General features: G+C 49.2%; 3 protein-coding genes across 4 annotated transcripts in view; 2 read left to right on the top strand and 1 right to left on the bottom strand.

Moving 5' to 3' along the window:
• Positions 1-27,059, top strand: part of LOC135918631 (uncharacterized) — an 84,393-nt gene that overhangs the window by 4,127 nt on the left and 53,207 nt on the right. The gene's annotated exons all lie outside the window — the stretch shown is intronic.
• Positions 12,371-27,059, bottom strand: part of LOC135918629 (presenilin-1-like) — a 28,927-nt gene continuing 14,238 nt past the window's right edge. The window contains exons 2-4 of the mRNA XM_065452251.1: positions 19,118-19,388; positions 17,211-17,459; positions 12,371-13,739 (exon numbers count right to left, since the gene is read on the bottom strand). Of these exons, the coding sequence (XP_065308323.1) occupies positions 12,483-13,739; positions 17,211-17,459; positions 19,118-19,285 (1,674 nt within the window). The 5' untranslated portion in view covers positions 19,286-19,388 and the 3' untranslated portion in view covers positions 12,371-12,482. The remainder of the gene's footprint in view (positions 13,740-17,210; positions 17,460-19,117; positions 19,389-27,059) is intronic.
• The window catches only part of LOC135918633 (uncharacterized), a 50,379-nt gene continuing 45,262 nt past the window's right edge, over positions 21,943-27,059 (top strand). Inside the window, exon 1 of the mRNA XM_065452262.1 lies at positions 21,943-22,015. Coding sequence (XP_065308334.1) covers positions 21,976-22,015 — 40 coding nt within the window. The 5' untranslated portion in view covers positions 21,943-21,975. The remainder of the gene's footprint in view (positions 22,016-27,059) is intronic.

The raw sequence follows: 27,059 nt of genomic DNA, 5'->3' as shown, positions 1-27,059 counted from the left end.
GGCTTCTCTGACCGATGTAGCGATCTTGAGTCCCAGCTCAATTCTTACTCAACCGCCCTCCCGAAGCGGGACCCCACCCAAAATAGACGCAAGAAGGCTAAAGCAACGGAGGGAAACGACAACCCTATGCCTGTCATAGCTCACGACTCCCACCCCTCCGTTATTCCTTCCCCTGCTATCGATTCTCATGATGGCAGCTCCAAACCGTAATCTTACACTCTGGCAGTGGAACTGCCGGGGCTTTCGCCGGAAGCGTCATGTGGTCCACCAACTGCTGTCCTGCGCAACGGGGCCCGACATCCTTGCCCTGCAGGAACCCTCCAACCCACTTACCCTCCCTGGCTATACTCCTATTTTGCCCACGTCTCCCCTACCCTCCCGGGTAGCATTTCTAGTTAGTCGCTCAATCACCACCATCTCCCATACCCTACCGATTCAAGACATTGATCACCTTCTAATTGAGCTTGTGCCGCAACACGCTCGAGCGAACAGTCTCTTCATCCTAAATGTATATAGCCACCCAAAGTGCCTACAAAGCAACATCGAACGCCTCTTTACACTTGCGAAGCGCATAGCAAACAAGTGCCCCTTACTCGTTGTAGGAGACTTTAATGCCCCGCATACGGCTTGGGGTTACCCACATGACACACCGAAAGGCCGTCGTGTGTGGTTAGCAGCGCAACAAGCCGGTCTCTCTCTACTCACCGACCCTACCTCTCCTACACGCACGGGAACCAGCGTCTGTAGAGACACTACGCCAGACCTTACGTTCGCACATCGCCTCCCTCACGCCACATCGTGCAACACACAAGAGAATTTGGGTAGTGACCATTGCATCATCGAAATTCTCTTAAACATTCAACTACCCCGCAGACCTCCCAGAGGCTCAACTTTCACGAAGTGGGACTCTTTCCGATCATGTAGAGCAGCCCGCACCTCCGCCCCCATCAAGGACATCACCGAATGGTCCAAACAACTACAAAGTGATGTCCGACTCGCAACTCGTCCCCTATGGGAGGACTACCCCAGCGACACAGTTGACTCCCACCTTCTACATTTATGGGAAGCTAAAGCAAGCCTAGAACGACGCTGGCAAAGGCAGCGTTGGAACCGGACACTTAGACGCCGCCTCGCCCGTCTCAATAAAGAGATAGAGACACACGCAGCGACTCTTTCACGACAAAACTGGGAATCACTATGCAACAAGCTAGATGGCAATATGAGTTTACCTCAGACCTGGAACCTCTTTAGACACTTAATAGACTCCACACAGTCTAAGACTACACAAAGACACAACCTCACCAAACTCATACATACTTCCGATACACCTCCATTGGAACTCCTTCAAGAACTTCGAAATCTGTATTTCCCCACACACCCTCCTTTAACACACCCCGACTATGCAGGCCCCCCTAACGACTTCATCGACCAACCCATTACAGAAGCAGAAGTTCAGGCTGAACTCCAGAGACTTAACACGTGCTCAACCCCCGGTCCGGACGGGGTACATAACAAGGCACTCCGGAATCTCGACCCCGAATCCATTACGGCCCTTACCGAATACTTTAACGGGTGCTGGCAAAAGGGCACCCTCCCATCGCAATGGAAAGAGGCCAAAGTCGTCTTCATACCTAAACCCGGGAAACCTCTGCTCACCTCTAACCTGAGACCCATCTCTTTGACATCTTCGGTGGGCAAATTGATGGAACACGTACTCCAGACTAGGCTCTGCCGTTACCTAGAAAGCAGTGATCTGATGCCCACCTGCATGTTTGGATTTCGTCCTGGACTTTCCACACAGGACGTCTTCCTACAGCTAAAACATCACATTCTAGACTCTCAAACCAACGACACCAAAGCTATTCTAGGTGTGGATCTTACTAAGGCATTTGACAACGTTACACACTCAGCTATCCTACAAAACCTTACAACCTTGGGAGTCGGAGCCAGGATGTACAACTACATCCGAGACTTCCTCAGCCACCGCACAGCCACACTTACTTTCGGTGACCACAGCCTCCCAGGTATCACAATCGGGGCACGAGGTACGCCCCAGGGAGCCGTCCTTTCCCCTATATTATTCAATATAGCACTCCTTCACCTACCCCAGCAACTAGCTGAAATCCCCGACATCCATTTTAGCCTCTACGCCGACGACATCACTGTCTGGACAAACCGAGGCAGTAACGCCGAAATAGAACAACACCTACAATTGGCACTAACCACCATCGACACATATGTACGAGAGCGTGGCCTGACCTGCTCCCCCTCAAAATCGGAGCTCTTTCTATACCGCCACAAGCAACACGATTCAGTCGTTCCTCCCATCACCCTTACGCTAGGTACTCACCCCATCCCACTAGTATCAAAAATCCGAGTGCTAGGGCTAGTTATCCACTCTCATGGCGCGCACGGAGAAGTCATAAAAACTCTCCAAACACACGCTCAACAGACCACCCGACTGATTCGCCGCATAGCGAACCGCCGGGCTGGCTTACGCGAGGAAAACACGCTTCGCCTCACCCAGGCTTACATAATAAGCCGCACCGCATATGCTCTTCCTTACCTACCCCTTCGACAGAAGGAGAGAGATCGAGTAAACGCGCTCCTACGGAGTTGCACGAAAGCAGCTCTACGCCTTCCTCCCAGCACATCCAATGACCGACTCCTCAAACTCGGTGTCCACAACACCTTTGAGGAACTCAGAGAAGCCACCTTTACGGCACAAATATCCCGTCTGTCTAACTCAGAGCCTGGCCGCACTCTGTTATCCCAATTAAACCTAACCCCTATTACACACCCTACCGAGAGGGTCCCCCTTTCTCCTATCCTCCGCTCTAACCTCAACATACCCCCTGTCCCCAAGAAGATGAACCCTGAGCGAGACGGGAACCGCCGAAGAGCAAGGGCTCGGGCCCTCCACAAACAGTATGGCGAGGACCATGAGGTGGTCTACGTGGACGCAGCGGAATATACGTCAGGCTCCCGTATGGCCCTGGCGGTAGCCGACAATCGAGCAAAGCTTCTAACCTCCAGTTCAATCATCACCAATTCCACCACAGAGGCAGAAGAGGCAGCCATCGCGCTTGGTCTCATCTCTTCATCTGCCACCAAAATTATCACTGACTCGAAATCCGCCATTCTCAACTATGCCAATGGCTACATATCCCGCACCGCTGCGCGCTTACTACGCTCCTGGCAGCCCCGGCGCCGCATAACGCTAATCTGGACGCCAGCACATGCTGGCCTCCCCGGCAACGAGGAGGCTCACTCCTTCGCCTGAGGTCTCACCTTCCGGGCAGTGGGAGCCGAGCCCCCTCTACGGGCCGGGGAGTGCCTGCTCTCTTTCCGTGATATTATCTCGTACTACCGGGACAAACGAAGGGAATACACACCCCCAGCCCCATCCCTCACCATAGAGCAGGCCGCACACTGGCGTCGACTACAAACTCGGACTGCTCCATACCCCATACTACTACATGCCAGATACCCAGACCAATTCCCCTCAACATGCAAACTTTGCGGCAAACCAGGAGACTTCCTGCACACCCTCCTCACGTGCCCCACCTTCCCTCATCCCCCATCACCTGCCGTGGCGGTGTCTTACTGGGAGACTCTTCTGACCTGCACTTCCGCTCAAGACCAGTGCCGGATCATCTCCAGTGCAATAAGAAGGATTGCGCTTCAAGGACTCTCCTTTGCTTTGTAAGGGTGCCCCCTCATAGTAAGGGAGCACTCAAGTGCCATGTAGGGGGCTTCGCCCCCACCATTCATATCATTGGCAATAAAGGTTTCTACCACCACCACCCTCGGAGACCCCATGGAGAGCGCGTGCGTGGCACTTCTCGTCCTCTGCGCGCTGCTCGTCATCGGCGTGCTGGCATACCTGCTGCGGTTCGCACAGGCCGACGCCGCCGGGGTGGGCGGTGCCCGCAAGCGCTTGCCGGCCAGACCCAACATCACCGCCGATGCCGACACGACGACCGGGGCGGCGCTGATCGTCCTGCCTGCGCTGGGTGGCGCCACTGACAGCGCCAGAGGTGGCGGCCGAAACAACGCAGCGGGCAACGGCAGTGCCGAAGGTGTCTCGAAAATCAGCTGACGAGTCGCAACTTGGAAGACGCCACCACCAAATGGAGATTCGTTCTGGGGACAAGTCGACGCTGTATTTGTCGCTTTGTATATGCTGTCTATCACTGCATTTTGATCGTTATTAAAAGAAACACGCATTTACTTATTGGCCTCGTACGTGGACAGTAACGTCCTCGCAGTAATCGACGGTCCTCGCAGGAGAGCATAAATTTTCAAGGCGAAGCTTTCTTTCACTGCCTCCCGGAACACTTTCCACCAGAGCCATCCACAAGGACCCGTCGAAAAGTTTGGCTACAAACTAGGGGTTATGGCAAACGATTTATGGAGCGTTCTACCAAAGAAAAAAAAAGAAATGAAGGGGATAGTGCAGCCGAGCTAAGGAACAGCGCAAAGCATCGCGTGGTGAGTGGAGGCGCAGGGTAGCGCGCCTCTTTCCAGTTGCCTCGACTAGTGCATGCCCGCAAGCGAAATTTCTATCCTGCACGTCTCTTACATCAGAGACGGCTGCACATCACCTCCTCCTGTTTCATCGGGATTCCCGACTCCGCGACTCTCACATCATGCCTTTTCTCTTTCTCCTTCCCCCAGTGCAGGGTAGCAAACCGGACGCACCACCTGGCTGACCTCAGTACCTTTTCTTCCTCTCTTTCGACAAAGGCACCTTGAGACAGCTACGCTCGCAGCGCTCTCTGTTACACTGTTCACTATTCGTCTTGATGGCAGAGTCTTTCGTTTGTTTTTGCCCTGAGTCCGGATATTCAGAGGTAAGCTTTAGTAAATCTAGTAGCGCAGACGATCTGTACGCTATACTAAGCGTGACAATTTTGGCAATTGCCCGCAGGTGGGGTCTAAAATTGAGGGCCTAAAACCGCGAAGCGGGCGCGTGCATGAGGCGAGAAGTTGGAAAAGAAGAAATGGAAGAAGAATCTGGGGCGCCCGAATGTCGCACCGTGGCGTCTGTTCTCCGAGTCGCGCTTGTGCTCACGTCACATCGTTAAGCCTACAACGACACCATCGCGCCTGTTTCGCCTCAGCGGCACTTCGTCACCGGCGTAAAAAAACTGTACTGGAGGCCGCACTTCCGCACTTCTGCCTGCAACGCTGGCGGAGATGGAGCGACATGCGCGCGCTCAGCCCGCAACTCGGAACACGATGCGAGTGACCATCAAGACACCGCCGGGCAAGAAACGAGCTCCCAGCAAGGAGGCCACGAAGCAGCCGCTGCGGCCGCTATCTCGCGGTGCTTCGTCAAGGGCAAGGGCCGTGGCACTGAAGAAGCTGCCTCTCCGAGACCGTTTCCTTCTCTCCTTTTCCATTCCCCTCATCCTCGTTTCATTCAGCCTGCTGACGTTCATCGCCGGCCACGTCATAGCGAGGATGGTGGGGCGCCGAGAAGATAACCGCGGACGTGGGCATGCTCAACGCTTCCCGTGAATCCACGGCCACGTCCGAAGCGGCGATCTCGATAGCGACCGGAGCGACGTCTTTAGACGCGGCAGCGCCCCCTAACGCGTCTCAACTGGTGGTCGGAAGCGGCACCATTCCTACACTGATCGACATCCATACCCGTAAAGGCTATCGGCTCGTAGGTGGTTGGCGCTTTATTACCATTGCGCCGAAGACGCTAGACAACGGCCCTGTACTAGCGTTCGACTGTACTAAAAATTTTAAGACAGAAGCAATCTCTTCTCGAATTTCTTCTGCTAGCGAAAATTCGTTTCGGAAGACGTTTCGTCAACAAGATACTGCAGGGAACACTACCAGCAGCCCTGTACTAAATGAATACAATCGCACAAATGTCGGCATTTTATATACAAACGGAGACGTACGTTCCGAGGGCACAAATGTGCACACCATGCTTGTCAGTACTCCAGGCATCAGTCTCGACGCATCTGTGCAAACTACAGTGGTGGGTACAGACGTAACAAGAGTGCACATGGCAAGCATTCGCAAATCGGGCACTGCTTCCACGGTGAAAGCAAAGTCGGTGTTGCCGGGCTATTTCCGCACCAGCGCCGGCATCAATCCAGCGACAGTGGCTGCTGTTAGCGCACCGACTGTCCAGAGCTTCACTGAAAGTGGGACTTCAAGAAACCAACGGAAGGCATTATCGACCACTGCCATTTCCGTAACCGCAAGAATGGCGAAAGAGATTAGTACACCGGAACCTAGTACGCATTTGCGCAGCTTCACGGCGACGTCAGGTGTTCAAACTTCCGTGCCCCTGCCTGCCACAATCGATGCACTTAAGGATAGACAGCGCGGCCAAGCATTTACGATCATCACGTCACCTATCACCAGCATCGAAATCAGAGAGACAAACCATCGAGAAGCCACAGTTTCTTCGGAAGCTCGCCACCCTATACACAGCGTCGGGACGAACACTATAATTCCAGCAATGACCAACCATACTGCTATGACCGGCAATAGGGGGACTACTACAACGAAGTCAACGACCGCCACAGGAGAACCTGGTACGGGGATGTCCGTTCGAGCCTCTGCTTTCGATGAAAAGGCGTCATCCACTTGGCTGAATAAAAGCGGTGCTCGCATTCCCGCGAACGCAACCGGTGCAACAATCGAGGCCACCGATAACCGACCGACTGCAACCACCGAAGAAACTTCTACGGTTACTAATACCGATACGAACGGCGTCCGCAAAGATGAAAAGGGAAACGTCATCAGGACACGAAGGACGGGAGAGAGCCAATTCATTGCAACTAACGAGGCTGCCAGTACTGGTACAGAGAGAAACAGGACTGCAGAAGCTAAGTCTGCCAGTAACGGCGACGAGGGTGTCACGGCCTTAACGACAGCGATAAGCTCCGCCGGGACGCCGACGCGAAATAGTGAAGAGAGCGCGGACAGTTTGACCACCACTCGCAGCTCCGCATTGAGCGACCCCAACACTGAAACGCCTACCAATCTTACGACTGCTCCGGCTAGTCCAGGCGGATCTGCTGGCGCCAGCGAAATCAAAACTTTCCCTGCCTGGCGCATTAATAACGCTCTACAGGCAAATGCGGGCAAGTCACTGACCACCGTGGGTCGTAAAACGCCCGTTATTGGCTACACTAATGTAGCGGCTAGTGAGACGAAGGTTGAGACTGCTTGGCGCATCCTAGCTGCTGTGACTCGCCTTTCAGTGCCCGTCATGACCAGCGCAGCCGCAGCCAGTGATGACGCTGTGCGGAGAAGACACGCACATGATGCAGGCGCCGGGAGGAACGCGACCTTTCCCGCTATGATCATCCAAACTGCGATGACCGGCAATCGAGCGACTACTACAACGAAGCCAGCAATCACCACTCGTGGAAGTCGAGTGGTCAGCTCCGTCCCAATGTCTGTCTTCGATGAAAAGGCGCCACCCACTAGGCTGAATAACAGCGGTGCTCAGATTCCCGCGGATACGGCTGGTGCTCCACCTTTCACAGCTGTCCTCGAAACACACCGGTTTAGTCTACCTGAGGCAATGAGTACTGACAAGAGAATTTTGCCTGCCTGGCCGATTCGATCCGCTGTAACGAGACATCCGACGCCAGCCATCGCAAAGTCACCCACAGCCTCTCGTGAATCAAACCCGGTTAGGTCCACTCGAGCTGCCAGTTACCGGGAGACAATGACCTTTCCCGCTATGCTCACTCAAGCTGCTGTGGTGAGTCATACGGTGCCTATGCTAACAAAGCAAGCCACTGACATTCGCAAGGCGCCTATCTATAACATCGCTAATATATATGGTGTCGACAGGAACCCTATTCGCACCCGACCTGTCAAAAGCGCAACGACTGCCCGCGCTGGCGCTTTCGGCCCACCGATAGTGGCTGCCAGACGCAAAGATTCGAGTACCAGGCATACTGAAGAACGTGCTAGCGATAGCAAGAACACAACAGTTTGGCACGTTCGTGATATTCGAATGCGCAATCCACGTCCAGTTTTTCACAGTTCAGCGGTAGACGGCACGTCAACGTCCAAGCGGGGCAAGGCGGCCTCTGCAGCCGCCAGGCTGCTTCAACATGCTGCAACGACCCACACAAAGCGAGCCACTACGAAAGGTCAAGCCTTTGCCAGCTTCGAAACTCCGCCGCCTCGCTTCTAAGTCAATACTGTAAGGCTGCCCTCGTGAAGTAATTGTTCGTTCGCACCGTCTTCATAGCCTCCAGGCCAATAGGTTCAAAGACTCCAACTTGCTGATTTCTTTAGGGTGAGCTCTCTTTGGTGACGACTCTGCATCTTAATCCAAGAAGCACCCTGTAGGTTTAACCAAGCCTACGAAAAACAAAAGTGTGTTGAAAATATACGCTAAGGCAACCAAGCATACCTGATGCGACCTTAGGCCAGGGAAGGAGCTCAAGTTTTTCGCCGTGACGTCCGTCGTAGCCAGGACTGTCAGCCCCTTCCACTGCAGCCGTGTAAAATACTCTTACAGCGACACGTCATTCGATAGCGCGACCCAATTCGCCGCTCTCTTCGACGTCATATTCAAAACGCCAGTTGTGACACTTCAGTCAAGAAAACAAGCGCGTGGGAAGTTAACCTTCCCTTCTTATTTTGAATGCGAACTGGACGCACTTCAACGAAGCTGTGGTGCAATAAAATGTCTTAATTTTTTCTTTTAAATCTATGCGATATGAGCTCGCCTATGTCAAACGTCCATAAATTGTGTCATCGGTCTCGCAGCTATGTTATGCGTCAAGTTCATGCAATAAATACAAATATTACAAACTATGTATACAATAATACAAACTATTTACTAAGGTGTTCGCAAATAGAATCAGGAACACCTTAGACTTCTGTCAAGCAAAGGACCAGGCAGGATTCCGTAAAGGCTACTCAACAATAGATCATATTCACACTATCAATCAGGTGATAGAGAAATGTGCAGAATATGACCAATCCTTATATATAACTTTCATTGATTACGAGAAAGCGTTCGATTCTGTCGAAACCTCAGCAGTCATGGAGGCATTACGGAATCAGGGTGTAGACGAGCCGTATGTAAATATACTGAAAGATATCTATTGCGACTCCACAGCCACCGTACTCCTCCATAAAGAAAGCAACAAAATCCCAATAAAGAAAGGCGTCAGGCAGGGAGATACGATCTCTCCAATGCTATTCACAGCATGTTTAATGGAGGTATTCAGAGACCTGGATTGGGAAGAATTGGGAATAAAAGTTAATGGAGAATACCTTAGTAACTTGCGATTCGCTGATGATATTTCCTTGCTTAGTAACTCGGAGGACCAATTGCAATGCATGCTCACTAACCTGGAGAGGCAAAGCAGAAGAGTGGGTCTAAAAATTATTCTGCAGAAAACTAAAGTAATATTTAACAGTCTCGGAAGAGAACAGCAATTTACAATAGGCAGCGAGGCATTGGAAGTCGTAAGCGAATACACAATCAGGAGAATAGGAATGGGCTGGGGTGCGTTTGGCAGGCATTCTCAGATCATGAACAGCAGGTTGCCATTATCCCTCAATAGAAAAGTATATAATAGCTGTGTCTTACCAGTACCACCTACGGGGCAGAAACCTGGAGGCTTACGAAAAGAGTTCTACTCAAATTGACGACAACGCAACGAGCTATGGAAAGAAGAATGATAGGTGTAACGTTCAGGGACAAGAAAAGAGCCGATTGGGTCAGGGAACAAACGCGAGTCAATGACATCTTAGTTGAAATCAAAAAAAAAGAAATGGGCATGGGCAGGACATGTAATGAGGTGGGAAGAGAACCGATGGTCATTAAGGGTTACGGACAGGATCCCAAGGGAAGGGGAGCGTGGCAGGAGGCGGCAGAAAGTAAGGTGGGCGGATGAGATTAAGAAGTTTGCAGGGACGGCATGGCCACAATTAGTACAAGACCGGGATTGTTGGAGCAATATGGGAGAGGCCTTTGCCCTGCAGTGGGCGAAACCAGGCTGATGATGATGATGATGAACGTTTCGAAATTTATTGGTATTTTGCGAGCCACTGCGAAGCCACTACCAATATACACGAACTACAGTGCCGGAGATGAAAGACACGACAAGGTATTTCCTTGAAAGAGTGACTGACATGCGAGAAGAGTAATGAGTTCCGAACAAAACTCGGCCGCCGAAAGATGCCGCCTGCATGCGAATCCCGCGCATGCTCCGACGCGCGCGATTCATCTTTGTTGTTCCATGCATCGAAAGATTCAAGTCAAGTTGAGACCCCTTTCGAAACGGTGCGGGTCGCAGTGCAACGCCTCGCTTCTATAGTTTCAGCCAACATAATGCTGTACACTACAAACTATTATTCCTCATTGAGCTCGGTTGAAGTTCTCGCTTCCTTTTATGCGCATTAAGATATCGTAAGTAGATACATAAGCGCAAGTTGTTTTGCAGAAAAAAAAAACGTGGTTCGAGGCAATTGCTCTTTCTTGACGACGTATACTTCCCAGATTACTCACAACAATGGCATTAACACGATTTTCAAATAACCTGTAGAAGTTTGTGCTGCTCTATACATAATGTGTCATGCAGGCGCCGATTGATCACCTCCACCATTCACGTAAGCCATCGGGGGCCCATAGTGAGCGGTTATTTGCATTCAGATGGCTTATTTCTGCTTGTGAAGCACTCGTGATTATGAACATGCACACACGCTAGAGCACGGCGGACAAAAGGCAGGAATCCGTGCGCGCCCACTGCGGAGTTCAACACGCCTCATGCTTAGTCGCAATCGCTATAAGTGTTCAGAAGTAGCGCGCTCTGATCATTCAAAAAACACATATCAAGCAGTAGAACGTACTAGTGTTCTGCAATATAGAAGTTGTTCGGCTTTATTTTACTTTACTATCGAGAAAGTGGCTTACCGGGTTGCACCGAAAGTAACACTGAAATTTATATCACTAACACTTTTAACGCTTGCACGTGTGATTTGAGTCTTGGATTTCATTTTTAGGACACGTGCGAATAACGAAGTGTGGGCAACGAGGGAAGGTTTTTAACGTCCACATTTGACAAGGGACAGTTTAAGAAAGAAGTAAAAATCCACCCACGACGGCGTTGCTTGCATCAGCTGCCAGCGGTTATTCAAAATCTATATATTTATCGCTTTAATAGACTTATAATAGCCTTGCATACACTTTCGTTGTCGTTCGATCGCCAGTTTCAAGGCCAATCACTAGTCTGGAATAATGTCTATGGAATAACCATCATCAATTCGGCGCCTCGTTGGTATTATGCTGTTGCCTGCTAGACCCTCCGCGGCCGCGCGGTGGCTAGGCGTGGAACTGCTGAGCTCCAGGTTGCTGGTTCGACCTCGGCCGCGGCGGCAGCATTACGACGGGGGCGAAATGCAGAAGCGCTCGTGTACTTAAGGCATTTGCGCGTTCAAGAACCCTCCGTTACGGCTCGCCTCGTAATCCGATCGTGGTGTTGCTCGTAAAACTCCAGAAATTAGCTGTTGCTCGCCAGCTCAAATTATGCGTCACCTGCACTGATAAAACAAAACAGTTGAGCCTAGTAGATGCTATCCCTATTTCGTCAACTCTACGTAATTTCGCTAAGCGCTACCGAAGGACGTAATGCGCCGACTCCGTTAAAGTTATGACTCCACCATATTTGCTTACCCTTTATTTTAACTTCAAGTAATGTCATAACTTCAAAAAGAACTTCTTGGACTAGCTCGTGTGTAGTGTGGGGTTAAAGTGGGAGTGAACACACGTCCGATGCGGAAGAGAGGCAGCGAAATGGAACAAGCGCTCGTCCTCCCTATTTCGTCATCTCACTTGCTTTCATGCTCCAGAGCGTGTTCACATCATCCTATAGTTTTCTGAGCCTAAAGCGTGCTCACACGTTGCAAATATTATCTAAATGACGTGAAGACGCTGCTTAAGATCGAGTGTTATTTCTGAGAATTCTATCATGATCGGCAGAGCTGAAACAGCAACTTATCACCTTTAAAAATGGCAACCATGTAAATTGACTGCAAAACAAGGTCTTTATGCGTGTTTGTGTGTTTATTTCTTTTTATCGCTTTCTAGACTCCACAGAGGCTAGCTAATATCTGCCAATTATGGCGCATGCATAATCTTTGAGAACACTGAGAGAGACAAACAAAAGCTTTCACCTTTTGAAACCTCACGTTGACCATGCGACTTACGATCTTATTTAACGTTAGTCCAGCTATACCTATGCCATTTCAGAAAATGAATGTTCTGGACACAAATAAGAAGCTTATAAATAGCAAACGATAACTTCGGGCAGCGTGGATGCCTTATGGGCTCCCCTTTTACGACGAAGAATGACAAAAATTGAGGTCGTTCTAGGTTTACTGCTGAACTTGATCATATATCTATCTCACTGCTATTGTCTATCAAAAAAAAAAGGCAAGTCGGCCGCCACAGCTGCAAGCGACCGCTATAGTTAGAAAACGGTCCCGTCCACGACATCGATGAAAGGTTCGGCGAGATAGAAGCTGGAAAAGTAGGCCGCGATACCCAGGCCGATCGAGAACGGCAACGCAGGCAGCGGCTTCTGAAAATACACCAGCAGGGAGAGGGTGAGCAGGATGCCCACGATTACGGCCACGTAGCAGGCGATCACCGTCAGCGCGGTGCCGTGTCGCGACGCCTTGCCCACGAGCACGCTGTAGAAGATGAAGTCTCCCAGGCCCATCTTCATTCCCTGGTTGCCCGGCATATCGTCCCCCGATTGCCGCTCCGCCTGGCGCCGTTCCGCTCGGCGCCGGTGGGCTCTGCCGTGGTGGCGGCACCTGTGAACGCCTGCGGTGGGAGGCAACGGCGGCAACGGAGCGTCCTCCCCGCCTGAGGCGCCGCCTTCGTCGAGGCACTGGTGCGGCCGTGGCGCGTGCGACTCTCCGCGATTCTCCGGGACGACAGAACCGGCGGCCGCGGAATTCGGAGTCGACCCGGTGGAGGTATTCGCATCGAACTCGTTCCGACATCCTCGCGCCGTATCAGTCGAGCAGGGCGGATCGCTGGCTTCCTTTGGATCGCTAAATCGGGGCAAGTTGTCTTCTTTCTTCGGCGAAGCCGTCGAGCGCTCCCGGAAGGTGGAGGCCAACCGCGAGTCGTCCGCAGCCGCCTCGAGGCAGGAGCGAATCGAAGCCGCTACTTTGCTCGTGCGATCGGCGCACTGGGAAGTCAGCGTTGCCCTCCGATTTGGAGGATCGGACGCCGAATCCGTGGGCAGGAGCTTCTTGTCGGCGAGCGAGTGATTCGAGCCGGCAGCAGTGTCGAGGGACGAGCGGGCGCCGATGGCGTAGCACCACGCGGAGGACGTGGAGAACACGAGAGCCGGGAAGAGCGGCTCGTTTCGCTCCTTGGCCGTCTCGAGCAGGATCCGGAGCGGGCCCAGGACGCAGAGCACGGCGAATATGTCCCACACGGAGACGAGCACCAGGAGGATCCACGACGTCCACTCGGGGAAGGACTCCTCCAGCGTCACGGCCATGAGCACAGATATGTACACGAGGTAGCCCTGCTGCATGAGGAACGGCCCGTCGTGGTACAGCGACGTGATGCCGGTCAAGCCCACGTTCCATATGAACAGCGAACACGTCAGGTGGTCCAGCGGCGCGTTGAAGTAAAAGGCCAGTCGGCCCAGGTAATAGTAGCCCGTCAGGAAGAGCAGCACGCCGCTTCCAGTTATCATCCAGGCCTGCATATACGCACAAATAACGAACAAATACTCGGAAACAGCGAGTGGCCGCTTAGGACTGCGTTATACACTTCACTAACCGATTTAAAAAAAAAAGAGCTTCAACGTCGCGTTAAATGTTTGTCATGCGTCGACGGCATTGAAAATCGTATCTTCGCTATTACGATATATGTAGTTATTACGAACCCCTTTAACGTATATAAACTACCCCTCGTGGTGGTTTAGCGGGTATGCTGTTGCGCTGCTAACTACGAGGTCGTGGGATCGAGTCCCGGCCGCGGTAGGCGAAATGCAAAAACGTCCGTGTCCCGTACACTGGGGGCACTCCAAAGATCTCCTGGTGGTTAAAATTTATCCGGAGTTCCCTCATTACGGCATGCCTCATAATCAAATTAGTGTCTTGGGACGTAAAACCCCAGATGTAAAGCCCCAAGATTCAGTTCAACGTATAGAAAGCGGTTCCTAAAACCTGTGTTGAGGATTGTAAACACACCAAAACACGCACACTCAGACGATCTGGCATTATACGTCGTACTTTGTACCGAATCCTTGAAGTCTCCTACAGCACGTAACAGGACGTTCATAATTTACATTTGAATAAGAATACGACCGGCAGCTTGACAGTTGGTAAACTTCATGTGTTCCGGAATGGCTGCGCACACTGATGCACGTTAATTCACCATTCAATGCACCATTCATAATTCAATGCACGTCAACACCCCTTTAGAAACTGTCTGGGCATGCGTCGCCCTAAATCATAAGAAATTTATTAATGGGGTCTGTTATCGGCCCCCCACCTATACACAGAACTTCGTAAATGAATTACACGATGTTGTTAACATCGTTTCATCCCGTTACCCAAACTGCCCATTACTTTTGCTTGGTGATTTTAATATGCCAAACATAACCTGGCCTAACACTGTCCCCACGATACACCCACCTTCCACGCTAGCTAAAGAATTTTTAGAAATGTGCTCCGTTTTTACTTTCGAACAGCTTGTAACTGAACCGTCTAGAACCACAGACTCTGCTGCTAATACCTTTGACCTTGTTCTCGCTTCACAGCCCGACCTAGTTTCTAACATCACTCACGTTCCAGGAATGAGCGACCACTCTTTACTCTTTTTTCACTTAAATCTCGCACAACCTAAACACACCAAAAGGACTGTAACCATCCGTAATTACAATAAAGCAGACTTTGACGCGATTAATAGAGAATTATGTTCATTCCTTGATGTTTTCCTCCAGGATTTCGACAGCCGTACAGTAGAAACTAACTGGGCAATCTTCGCAGAAAAAGTCACTTACCTAACCAACAAGTACATTCCCATTCGCATCGTAACTAGCAAGTCAGACGCTCCCTGGTATACTGTTCATATAAGACGGTTATCAAATAAAAAGAGTCGATTGTACAGGTCAGCAAAGTTTTCCTCGAGTGAAGCTCGTTGGAGCGCCTCACGATTGGCTTCAAGCGAATATGTATCAGCGCTAAGAAACGCCAGAAGCAATTTTTTATGTCACACCCTGCCATCCATGTTACCAAATGATACCAAGAAATTCTGGCGCGTTATTAACCAAAAAGATGATGACACCATAACTCTTGTAGATAACTTGGGGAATGCCATGCCCTGTGATCATATCGCATCTGTCCTCAATGAAACATTTATCCAAAACTTTTCTGTAACCTGTAATGTTTCCCCACCCACTCCACCTTCTTATGATTACCAGGCTATGTTTCCAATTACAATTGAACCCTGTGGCATTGAAACCGTGATCAAATCGTTGCGTCTCTCCTCTGCTCCTGGCCATGACCTAATTTCCGTGAAATTTTTGCACAGCACTGTTGTTTATTCATCTATTTACTAGCAAAACTTTTTCAACAGTCGCTTGACACAGGATACCTGCCCCTTGATTGGAGAGTCGGTAAGGTGATTACACTTTATAAATCAGGTGACAAGCATTCTCGTCTCGATTATCGGCCTATTTCACTAACCAGTATCCCATGCAAAATATTAGAACACATCCTATATTCACAGCTTGCTAACTTTCTTGAGTCCAATTCATTTTTTTCAAGTTCACAGCATGGCTTTCGAAAAGCATATTCTTGTGAAACGCAGCTGGCTTCCTTCATACATAAGCTACACCTAATTCTTGATACTCGTTCAATGGCGGATTGCATTTTCCTAGACTACTCCAAAGCTTTCGATAAAGTGTCTCACAAACTGCTACTTCACAAACTACAGCTCATGAACATTGACCCCAAACTTCTTGCTTGGATTGAGTGTTTCCTTAAAAACCGTTCGCAATACGTGTCAGCTAATAATCTTAACTCTCACTCAAACCCTGTTCATTCCGGCGTCCCACAAGGCTTCGTCCTCGGGCCTCTTCTTTTTCTAATCTACATCAACGACTCGCCTTCTTCTGTTTCCTCTCATATCCATTTATTTGCGGATGACTGCGTAATCTTCAGAGAAATAACAAGCAGTGACGATGTAACCGCTCTTCAGACTGAACTGAACGCTATTTCATTGTGGTGTAAAACATGGCTAATGGAACTTAACATCACAAAATGTAAATCTCTTCGTGTATCAAGAACTTGCAACAGTATCCCCACTTATTCCTTAGATCATGTCCTCTTAGAATCGGTAGGCTCATACAAGTACCTTGGTGTATACACATCACTTCCACTCTCACTTGGTCTGCACATATCACATACATAATTAACAATGCTAATCGTATGCTTGGTTACATCCGCCGCAACTTTTCTAAAGCGCCATCATCCCTCAAACTGCTGTTGTACAAAACATTAATACGTCCGAAACTAGAGTACGCCGCATCCATCTGGGACCCTCATCATGAAAACCTAATACATTCACAAGAAATGGTCCAAAATAACTAGGTTCGCTTCATTCTTTCCAACTATAACAGGACCGCTAGCATATATTCAATGAAATCAAGCCTTAATCTACCATCCCTAGCCTCACGTCGAAAAGCATTTCGTATCTGTCTGTTCCATAAGATGTTTCATCATCCACACCTGCTTAGCGAATTAATCCCTCCCCCACGTAACCTATCATCTCGACTAGATCATGCCTCCAAGGTCGGTGTTCCATTTTGTAGAACTAACGCTTTCTTCCAGTCATTTATACCTCGTACAGCAGCAGAGTGGAATCACCTTCCCGCACTGACAGCCACCATCAAAGATTACCAGCTTTTCAAGAACGCCTTAGCTAATATTGTATGAGTAGGCACACTTGTTAACTTTTATTGCAATACTCCTATTCCTTGTATCACATTTCCTATTTTTGTTGTTTTGTATGCCTGTAACCACTCCCCTCTACAATGCCAATGGCCCTGAGGGTACATGAAATAAATAAATAAATAAATTGAAGAATAGGGAAAGGGATCTATGCCGGTAACTAGGGAAGCTCAGCGAACGCTATCCCGACGCGTTGCATCACGCGTGCTCGCCTTGATGATGTTGTAGTGGCCCCTCTTGTATAGCAGCACCAAGGCGCAGTTGACGATCACGATCATCACGAGGAAGCTGAAGGCATTCCCGAACGAGTTCATAAGCACGACGGTCTCCGCGCCTGCAGCGTCCTCCGGAAAGCGAATGTAGCCCATCTGCAGGTAGTCGTTGTGGCTCTGCTGGAGGACGCGCGTCAGCACGCTCACGCTCAGCATGCAGATGGAGACGGCCACGATGAGCGTGATGACCTGAGGCATCAGGGAGGCAGAGTTACAGTACCCCTTCACTGGCACACAGTTGTACTGTGTGCCAACACTTGACACTTACAAGCTACGCTTAACACTTAACACTCCTCAACACTTAACTCCTCAACACTTAAACTCCACAACACTTAAAAGCTACGCGGCTTCGGTGCCACCCGTTCCGTTATTGTCTTATTGGAAACGTGCCAGTGGATTGCAGCGATTATTCTTGAACACGTTACACACCTTTGAATTTTAATTTTGACCTATCAACATGACTAGTTGGCCAGTTACCTTCCTGTGCGTGCGTGTACCGAAGGCATTCGTGTAATGAAAGTGTGGACGCGAGTAACGTTCTTGGCAGGAAAATGACCGGCATACTGTAACAGAAACAGAAAATGCCTACAGAAAAATGAATATTCTGTTGAGTGAGAGAATTTCACGTTGTAAGGAGTAGCGTCTTTAATTATGATAGCTGCAAACAGGGCCTACGTAAAACCAGTGACCGCCGCTTCACTTTCCACTAAGCGGCGCTTTGTTCCACTGATTCGCTGTCGTGTGCTCCAGCTGAGATCCCGAGCAGAGCCGTTACGGGTTGACATTTCCGACAGAAGCGTCCCGAATAAGTTATCTTAGAGCGCAGCTCTTCGGTGCCCGTTTCTGGCGCGAACGTCGACGTCGCTCGTCATCGAGCGAACGAGCGCGGCGAAGGATGAAAGAGCGAACGCGGAGCGCAGCCGATGAAAGACGGTGACAGCGAAAAGAGCCCGAGGAGGAAACCGGAGGAGGAGGGTACGGCGAAAGCGTGAGAAGAAAAGCGTAATGCTGCGCAAGACGAGCCTTGCGTCGGCGACGGCTAGGAGATGGCGTTAGAGTAGGGCGCGTCGTCTGTTCACCGATGACGCTGCATGAGCGGAGGTCTGCGTGCGGCGGCTGATGCTAATCGCGCCCACGCGTCGCCCACGCGCTGCCTCCCACGATCTGCCAATTAGCGAGGCTGTGGCGCCACACTTCGCTCTGGTTGCAACTTGCCGCACGAGCCAGATTGTCCGCGCCAGCCAAATATCGCGAAAGTAAAACACGTATGCTCCCTAATACTCCCTAATGCGCTCAAATTTCGCATTAGGAAGTATCGTAATCGTCGTTGAATTTCTTAGTATGACCTGTGTAACGTTAAGCAATTTTGGATGTGGAATTATTGGTTTGATAGTAAACGCCGGTAGTTGATATTCTATATAGCCAAGATTAAAAGGAAAAAGTAGAAGAGGCCAGACCATGAAATTCGAAGACCAGGAAAGCGGCATATGTCGTCATGACAGGAGAACTGGTGTCGGAGTGAAGGGAAAGTTATTGCATTAGTCAACCCATATAATCTGGCTAGGAGCAATCATACAATTTACTAGTTAACTTGATGATGGAATGCGGGTAACAGGAAGGCACTACAAGACAAAGGCAAAGGATGCAGGGGCATGCAGCAGCGTCGAAAATGGAGGGTCACTGAGGGAGAAGAAGGGCACCCCAATTTACCCTTCCATACCACTGCTGCTGCAGGTACTCACTCAGCCAGGAAGCTCAGTGACGGAAAAGTCGCCCGTCCCTGTCCCCCCTTCACCTCCCCACTTTCGCGCCAAGCACTTTGGCCGCCATTATAGGGGCAGGCATACCTGGCGCATAAGCTGCTCGTACAGCTGCAGCAGAAGTTGTCGGACCAGCTCCACCTCAATTTCGGCCATGGCCAATGAAGCGGGGTCAGCGGGCGAGGACAACCCAGGAGTCCCTTCTGGTGCCTCCGCAGCCTCCACATCCTCCGCTTTTTCGACGCTTCCCGACATTCCGCACTGGAGACTGGCGCAAGACGCTGGCGAATAGCTTCTGGCTTTCTTAACCTTCTTTATCTTCTTTCCTACCGATGACGCCGCTTGATGATGACAGTGACTGCAGCATGATGGAAACCGTAAAAAAAAGTAGGAACATGACTGTCATTATGGTAGCGCGTGACAATCTCCGAAATGGTAGCGAGTCAACTAATCGTGATGTTTGTGCACTATTGAGTTTGTTGCGCTTCTTTCTTATCTAAAGTGTTACCGACGATCATCAGTCCGAGAAAATAAATCAGCTTTTCACATCCCCTCTTCTTTTGCCTTTTCAGCAATGAAGAGCAGGTTGTGCCACTATGACAATGGCAGATGCCCACTGAGGGGCATTAGCCCCTCGTGGGCTAAGTTAGAGTACATTCAAATGTACAAGAAAGGAAACCCAAGTTAACAAGCGTGGGATGAGCTTACAGTAATGAGAAGTAGCAGTGCCGTCGCCTCTGGAGTTCTTCAAGCATTCGTGCACATCCTTTTTATTTTTTCTTTCGTCCGTGATAACCAGACCAGAAACGTATATTCTCGACTACGAGCACTGTGCGTTCTAAGTCGTTGCTGTAGCCTGTGGCCAGCGAAGACGACGACAACAGCGCCGCGTATGCGATTTTCTCGCTTGCTTGCTTGTTCCTCATTCGTGGCGCTTACCCACTATTGGCCAAGAAGTCAGCGGTGATAGGTTAAAAGGAGGGGGAGAGAGAAAAACCTAAACTAAAACGTAAATCAGGGTGACTTAAAAGGTTTAATTATGTTGATTAGGAAATAGATTTACCTGGCGGATTTAGAAATAAGGATATTTGTAATTATGTATAAGCAGCAAATATTGTGGGGTTTTTTTGTGGTATTATTAGAATAATTTCGAACACACAGACGGAAACTTAAGGAGCTATCCGATCATTTATTTCAAGAATTAACATGATAGCCTTCTTGTGTCATAGAGATAGTCGCAAATGGCCACGAAGTTGGTCGTGTGGCTAACGAAGCCCAACGAAGCCCAACGAAGAAGCCCCGGAGAGGATATTTTGAGCAATTAAAGAAATACCCAATTTTCGGAATGAAAATTTGGATTTCTTCCGCTGATATGTAAGTCGACGGCAAGCTAGTAGGAAGTGGTAAATGCTTCCAGGTTCCTGGTAGGTAGGACACAGAGGGGACGGTGCCAGACCAGGCTTGCATATAGGTAAAAATTTAATGGTGTGATGCGGCAGCATAATTTTGTTACAGAGATTTCTAATTTGCGTACGAGACACCATTTATTGTTCTATGAAAAGGGCAAATGATTAAATTCCAATGTTTGGATTTTCAGTTTTGTAGAATCGTGGAAAGGTAAAGTTCTCTAAACCTAGCCGCAATGACATTAGCATAAGCAGGCATAATTAACATAACTGACCCATCAAGAGATATACATGCAAGCGTGTGTCATTTCTTTTAAAAATGTACCACAATGGCCTGGAACCCATACCAATCGCACTAGGCTTAAGTTTGGAGGGTTTAATAACCTAAATGTATTGGCTGCAGCAATGCCTGAAGATGAAGCGAGTGATGTGCATACTGACAGTGAATCAGTCACTATAACCGCAGTTGAATAATTTAAAGGAAGTTTTCTTGACCCTAAGATAACGGCTGATAGTTTGGCCAGAAATATGGGTGTGCAATCGGGAAGGCGTAATGGATATGCCCAGGGCAGTGACTCGGAGAAAATATCCACACCCGCTTTCTCCTCACTCATTGACGCATCAGTCGCGATCAGATGATCTGTACCCAATTGCATTAAAGGCTCTTGCAGCATGCCGTTTAAACGTGTAGTAGGCATGCGTTTGACAATGAATAGAAATACATCATTAAACTCAATCTTTATTTTAGGCGACGGCTTGTCTGTGCAAATGATCTTGCTTACATTAACGTTCAGTGGCTCTATCGCTTGTACAAACAAAACCTGAGCTCTGTGTAAACGGGGCCAATGCTCGCCGAAAAATGCCCACTAATAATTTCACGAATAAATACAAATTGTGATCGTCTCAAATAAGATTCATAAATCTTTAAATATGTTTTTAATGTTAGAATGTGGAATCGGCATGGAAGAGTAAGCAGTCGTGCTTCTTCATATAAAACATTTTTAGCAACAAATTTTGGTAAACCAAGACCATTTCGAAGACCCTCCCGCTCTAGAACTAGAATGTTTATCTCGTATGCTCGCCCACCAGTGTATACCACCCACCCAAATTACAGTGTCGGTCGAACGCACATGCAATGAATCATTCTTCAATCGACAACACGTTTGCTCCACTATTCCGTTTTCTTCGTCGCCACTGGTGTCTTTTTGTAAATTTCTCATGCTCTGAATAACTGCATCAAAATTATTTTTCCTTTATTTCTATATTTCACTGGTCTAATTAGTCAATTACACATTATTCTTTTTTGGGGGGCTTCCAACTTATCGTCTCATTCCAGTATTCCCCATAGTTATTGTGTTTCCTCCGAGCAACCGTTTCTTGGCTAATCTCCCACTGCGGGTACACGTCATGTTTTAGACCAATCATCATCATCACTATAGCCATTGTTATACTGAGCATGCGCAGCCCAAAAACAAAAGAAGAAGAGCTTGGTAAACGGAGAGACGACGCCTCCACGGCCTCTAAGGTGCCCCATAGGACATGGAGACGTGCCCACTAGTTCCAGGGGGAGTAGCGAATGGTAAGTGCCGACAGCCACCACGAAAAGCGGCATCTTTTAAACAAACGCGGCCTTCGACAATTTCTCGCCTCGTTTTTAGGAGCCGGAACGCCACTGGCGTCTTTAATCTTTCATGGTTGAGGGTCGAGGCAACGGCGGACGAACACCTCCCATAGTTTGTGCAGGCGTTGAACGCAGTTCCGAGTCGAGAGCGACAACGAAGTATTGGCGGATGTAGCGAATAGTAACAGTTGTTTTATCTTTCACTTGTAAGTTCTGCGCGACAGGCAAGTGTGTCCCGGAGGTTCTGTACAATCCGCAAGGGAAAGTTTCACGCTGTTCGTACAAAGCACGTGCCTGTGGAAAATGATAAAGAGAGGGCGCAGTCCGCAAGACACCGTTGTACGCATTTAGTTAAATGTGCTCGTGTAGCAAAACTCGTTCGCTGAAACCAACACTTACTTCGGACGATGGTGGTATATCCCTGCAAGCGATACAACGAAAGAGCGTAACTCCTCGAAAATTCCTTGAAACCCGCAGTCACCAAAGGTATTTGTCAACCTCCAAATTTCTGCCCATTCCAGCATAGTGCAGGATCTAGGAGTGTTAGACAGGATAAACGGTAGTGATCATAGATTAAATAGGTCTAAGATTTTCTCAATTTGGAGAGAGAAATCTCGACATTAGGCAAGAATAAACATACCAACCTATAAGCAGCAAGGGTAAAAGTAGACGATTTCATGCTGCTGCGCACAAACAGATATTCAGCTTTAGAACAGGAAAGGTATTCTGTAGGAGTTCACCTAGTGGACTGTCCATTTGGGCCGCTGCTGATTGGCTGGGGCCACTTGTCTCCTCGTCGCTCGTATAGCTGTATCCAATGAGCAGCGACCGAAATGAACAGGCCACTAGGTGGACTCTTACAGAATACCCCCCCCCCCCCCGCCCATCCCCCAGTAAGATGAAGGAAACATAGAAGTAATGAATGAAGCCGTAACTAGGCTGATTTCAAAAGCAGCAGTTGGAGTGGGATGTAAGGCACTGAGGCAACCAGTAGGAGAGCTCTCCCAATTAACAAAGGACCTAATAAAGAAACGAAAAAGCATAAAAGCATCCAACTCAAATGATCATATAGAATTCGCTAAATTATCAAAGCTGATAAGCAAGAAGAAATCAAACGATATTCGCAATTACAACGTCTAAAAGATTGAGGAAGCAGTAAAAAATGATCGCAGCGTAAGATCAATGATCGGAAAACTTGGCATAAGACAGAGCAAGATGTATGCAGTGAAAGATAAGCAGGGTAATGTCATCAACAATTTCCGCGATATAGTAAAGCAGCAGAAGAATTCATACTAGCCTTTACAGCTCCTAGAACAGCCATGCAATCTTCATTTGAAGTAGTGGTGAAGAGGATACAGAGGCTCGTTCTATAAGAAGCGATGAATTTAAGGCGCCTTGCAAGACTTGTCCCGAGGATAATTGGCAGAAGAAGATTGAATAACAGTCTATTTAATCAAAGATGGATGAGGTGCTATGCTTGAAAAGCTTGCGGCCCTCACGACTTCAAGTATACCAGAGAGCTGGAAGAATGTCAACATTATACTAATCTTTCAGAACGGATACGTTAAAGAATTGAATAACTTTAGGCCCACCATAGCTTGCTTTCAGTATTGCATAAAATGTTCACCAAGATGATTTCCAATAGAATCAGGGCAACACTTGACTTCGATCAACCAAGAGAACAGCTTGGCTTCAGGAAGGGATATTCGACAATAGGTCACATCCATGTCATCAATCAAGTAATTCAGAAATCTGCAGAGTACAATCAACCTATCTATTTGTTCTCTTACTATTTGGGAAATGTGTCAACGTCATATATGTGTATGTTTACTGAATATACCCGCGAAGACTTGGTTACGTTCATTAGCCTTTTTGCTCCGGTAAATTTGCTCATTGCGCATTTATTACGTATGTTTGCTAAAGATGGCATGGGCTGGGCGGGCAAGGTCCGTCGTGCCATCGTTATTGTTGGCTCTTTCAGCACGCTCTCAGCACCCCTCATTAGACGCAAATAAAGTCGATTAGAAGTTATCGATCCCCTACCACTGCTCTTAAATGAGTTATGCGGTCTACATGCATACACTTGCATGTATTTCTTTATCGACTACTCCGACCAAGGCATTGTTTGTCACAAAGCTGCTTGAAGCGGCGGGCTCGCTATAAGCGGAGTTTCGCTGTACGCGCGCAATCGGCGCGGCCGGATTTCCTGCGAAGGTGTTCAGGAGCGGCCCGCGGCTCCAGCGCCGCGTCTGCGCTCGGCGCTCAAGCCTAGCCCGCCGCCGCCTCCTGCGCCGGTGGTCCAGCTGCCGATGGCATCCACAGCCGCCGGGGCCCTGCTGGGCGCGGTGGGCGTGGCCACGACCGCGGCGTCGAGCGCCGTCCACGTCGCGGCGACTTCGATCGGGTACCTCTCAATGCGCAAGGAGGCCGCCGGTCGACAGCCGGAAGGCCAGCAACTGTCGCAAATTTATTTATTTATTTATTTATTTATTTATTTATTTATTTATTTATTTATTTATTTATTTATTTATTTATTATGCGAAGCATACTAGCCGCACAACCACGCTCTTCCTTGCTGCGCCGCGCACGGCAGTGTAGCTGCCATATGACGTCATAACAGCTGCAAAGCGGACGCTTCAGCTTCGCCTTCAAGAGTGGAACGCAACAGCGTTCCCGTCGACCCGCCAATGGGTGTAAGACAATGGGCTACGGCGCAGCGACTACGCGCCCCGCATCGGACGCGGTGAGCGTCGAGCAACGCCGCGTTCGGCGCGGCAACGAAATGTGCGCCTGAGCAAGCGACGCACGCCTGAGCCGACGCCGACGACACCGGCTTTTCTGCGACACGAGCTCCTTAACGCTGTAAAAAAATAAAGGCTAGTATGCTTCGCATCCTGGGCTTAACCTTAGCTAAGCCACAGCCATTTTTATTTATTTATTTATAAGTACACCCAAGATTCACATCGGAACATTGAGTGATGGGGAGGAAGTAAGAAAAAATACATAAAGCATAAACAGGAACAAATAAACGTTGCTAAGGACTATAAACTTTCTGTACAATAATTAAAACACAACTCCACAAAAAGTGAGCGCAAAAATTATCGCGGAATGTTTCACGGTTAGTGACGGAGACAAGGCTGTCAGGAAGATAATTCCAGAGTGCAATGGCTTGTGGCGACGCTGAGGAATCAAAAGCTTTGATTCTACCAAATATTCGCTTGAGTCTGTTATGATTACGAAGACTATAGAAGTACGCAGCTGGGTTACAAGAGGCAATTTGTGTTATGTTGCGCCGTGAATGTATTTGTGTATCAAACATAACAGTGCGATTTTTCTGCGGGTACATAATGCTTTAAGGGATAAGTCTCCTTTAATTCCAGTGACACTAGAGTACCGGTCGTAGCTAGATGAAATGAATCTGGCGGCTCTAGCGGGAGTTTGCCCTGGACCAGCTGTAATTCGCCCAGGAAATCTGAGTTAATGAGCCTCGCACTGCTACATAACATTGCTGGACTTCTTATATTTTCCAAACTCTGTGCGAATGCCCCATAGTCCAAAAGGTCGCTACCATGCACGCTCAACACAATTCACCCAACACTGCATTCCACCTGGCTAACTGGTTAACTGTCACTCACATCTCTCTTCTACTCCAGGCTCCTATTCCGCAAGTCCGTAATCTGCTAGGCGAGGTCTGGCAGGAAATGACAATCTCAAAGCAAGAGGTCCGGACTAGGTTCTAAATTGAGGGTTTATTCCGTCCCTCCCTCCATTTCGAATCCCAGCTTCACTGAAAAATACTGAAAAATAAAGTGGGGGGCAGTGCCGATCCACGACTGAACGGGACACTGAACGTCAATTGCACTCCACGGCGATTCTTGAGAGAAAGCTTTGTATCCATGGGCGCTTTCGGCGTCTACTCGAATGCGCATCAGGGGCTGCTTCTCAACTCATCGAAGGAATAATTGAGAAGTGCTACTGAGGCACGGTGTCTTCTTTAACTTAAGGGCCGTCCGGTACTCCGTTCAGTGTATCAATGAAGAGCTTTCCGTATAACGTCTGTGAATACGGAGTTGGGACAAAGCGTTTGTAGGAGCTGATATCATCGTTAGCCTGTACCCACATGTGGTAATCACCTTGCTAGCAATCTCCGGTAACGATGCTGCTTGATTTGGGACCCTCCACGCAGACCACCACATTGGCGGGTACCACAGGGCTCAACCGACCGGCGTGTTTAACTCTGTTCACTCCATCCACGGGAGCTCCAGGGGGCATTCTGACAACGCAGTGGAAAGGTCCAAACCAGTTTCTCGCGTCGCCTTTCCCCTCTTCCACTATCCTTCCGTGTATACGCACCCTCTCAACCCACTCCCGACGCGGCGTCCGAAACAGGAGCAGCAGCAGCTGCACCGGCAGCACTAGAGGAAAAGTATCAAGAAGAGGCAAAGCTTCCCTACCCGCCGTCTTTGCTCAGTGGCTATGGTGTTAGGCTGCTGAGCACGAGGTCGCGGGATCGAATCCCGGCCACGGCGGCCGCATTTCGATGGGGGCGAAATGCGAAAACACCCGTGTGCTTAGATTTAGGCGCACGTTAAAGAACCCCAGGTGGTCAAAATTTCCGGAGTCCTCCACTACGGCGTGCCTCATAATCAGAAAGTGGTTTTGGCATGTAAAACCCCAAATATTATTATTATTAAGCTGCGGTCTTCATTTAGTGGCGAGATTTTCCCGCTTCGTCTGTCTCCTTTACAACGCTTGAAAGCACTACGATAGGTAGTGGCTGCCTTTGAAGGCGCGCAACATGGTAGGCTACTGCTCGGTGCCGCAGTGCCGGTCGCACGCAACGGAGCCCGCTGTTAGCCTTATTCACACGTAGCCGCAGGACAATAAGCTGCGTGAAGCTTGGCTCGCGAAACATAAAACCGGCAAACAGTCATCGGCTACAACACGGGTATGCAGCAAGCACAGACACGAGGAAGATTTCTGCTACGGCGCCGGGTCTGCG

This window comes from Dermacentor albipictus, chromosome 5, assembly GCF_038994185.2.
Source record: "Dermacentor albipictus isolate Rhodes 1998 colony chromosome 5, USDA_Dalb.pri_finalv2, whole genome shotgun sequence".
Lineage (NCBI taxonomy): Eukaryota > Metazoa > Arthropoda > Arachnida > Ixodida > Ixodidae > Dermacentor > Dermacentor albipictus.
This window is presented reverse-complemented; position numbering and strand designations above follow the sequence as displayed.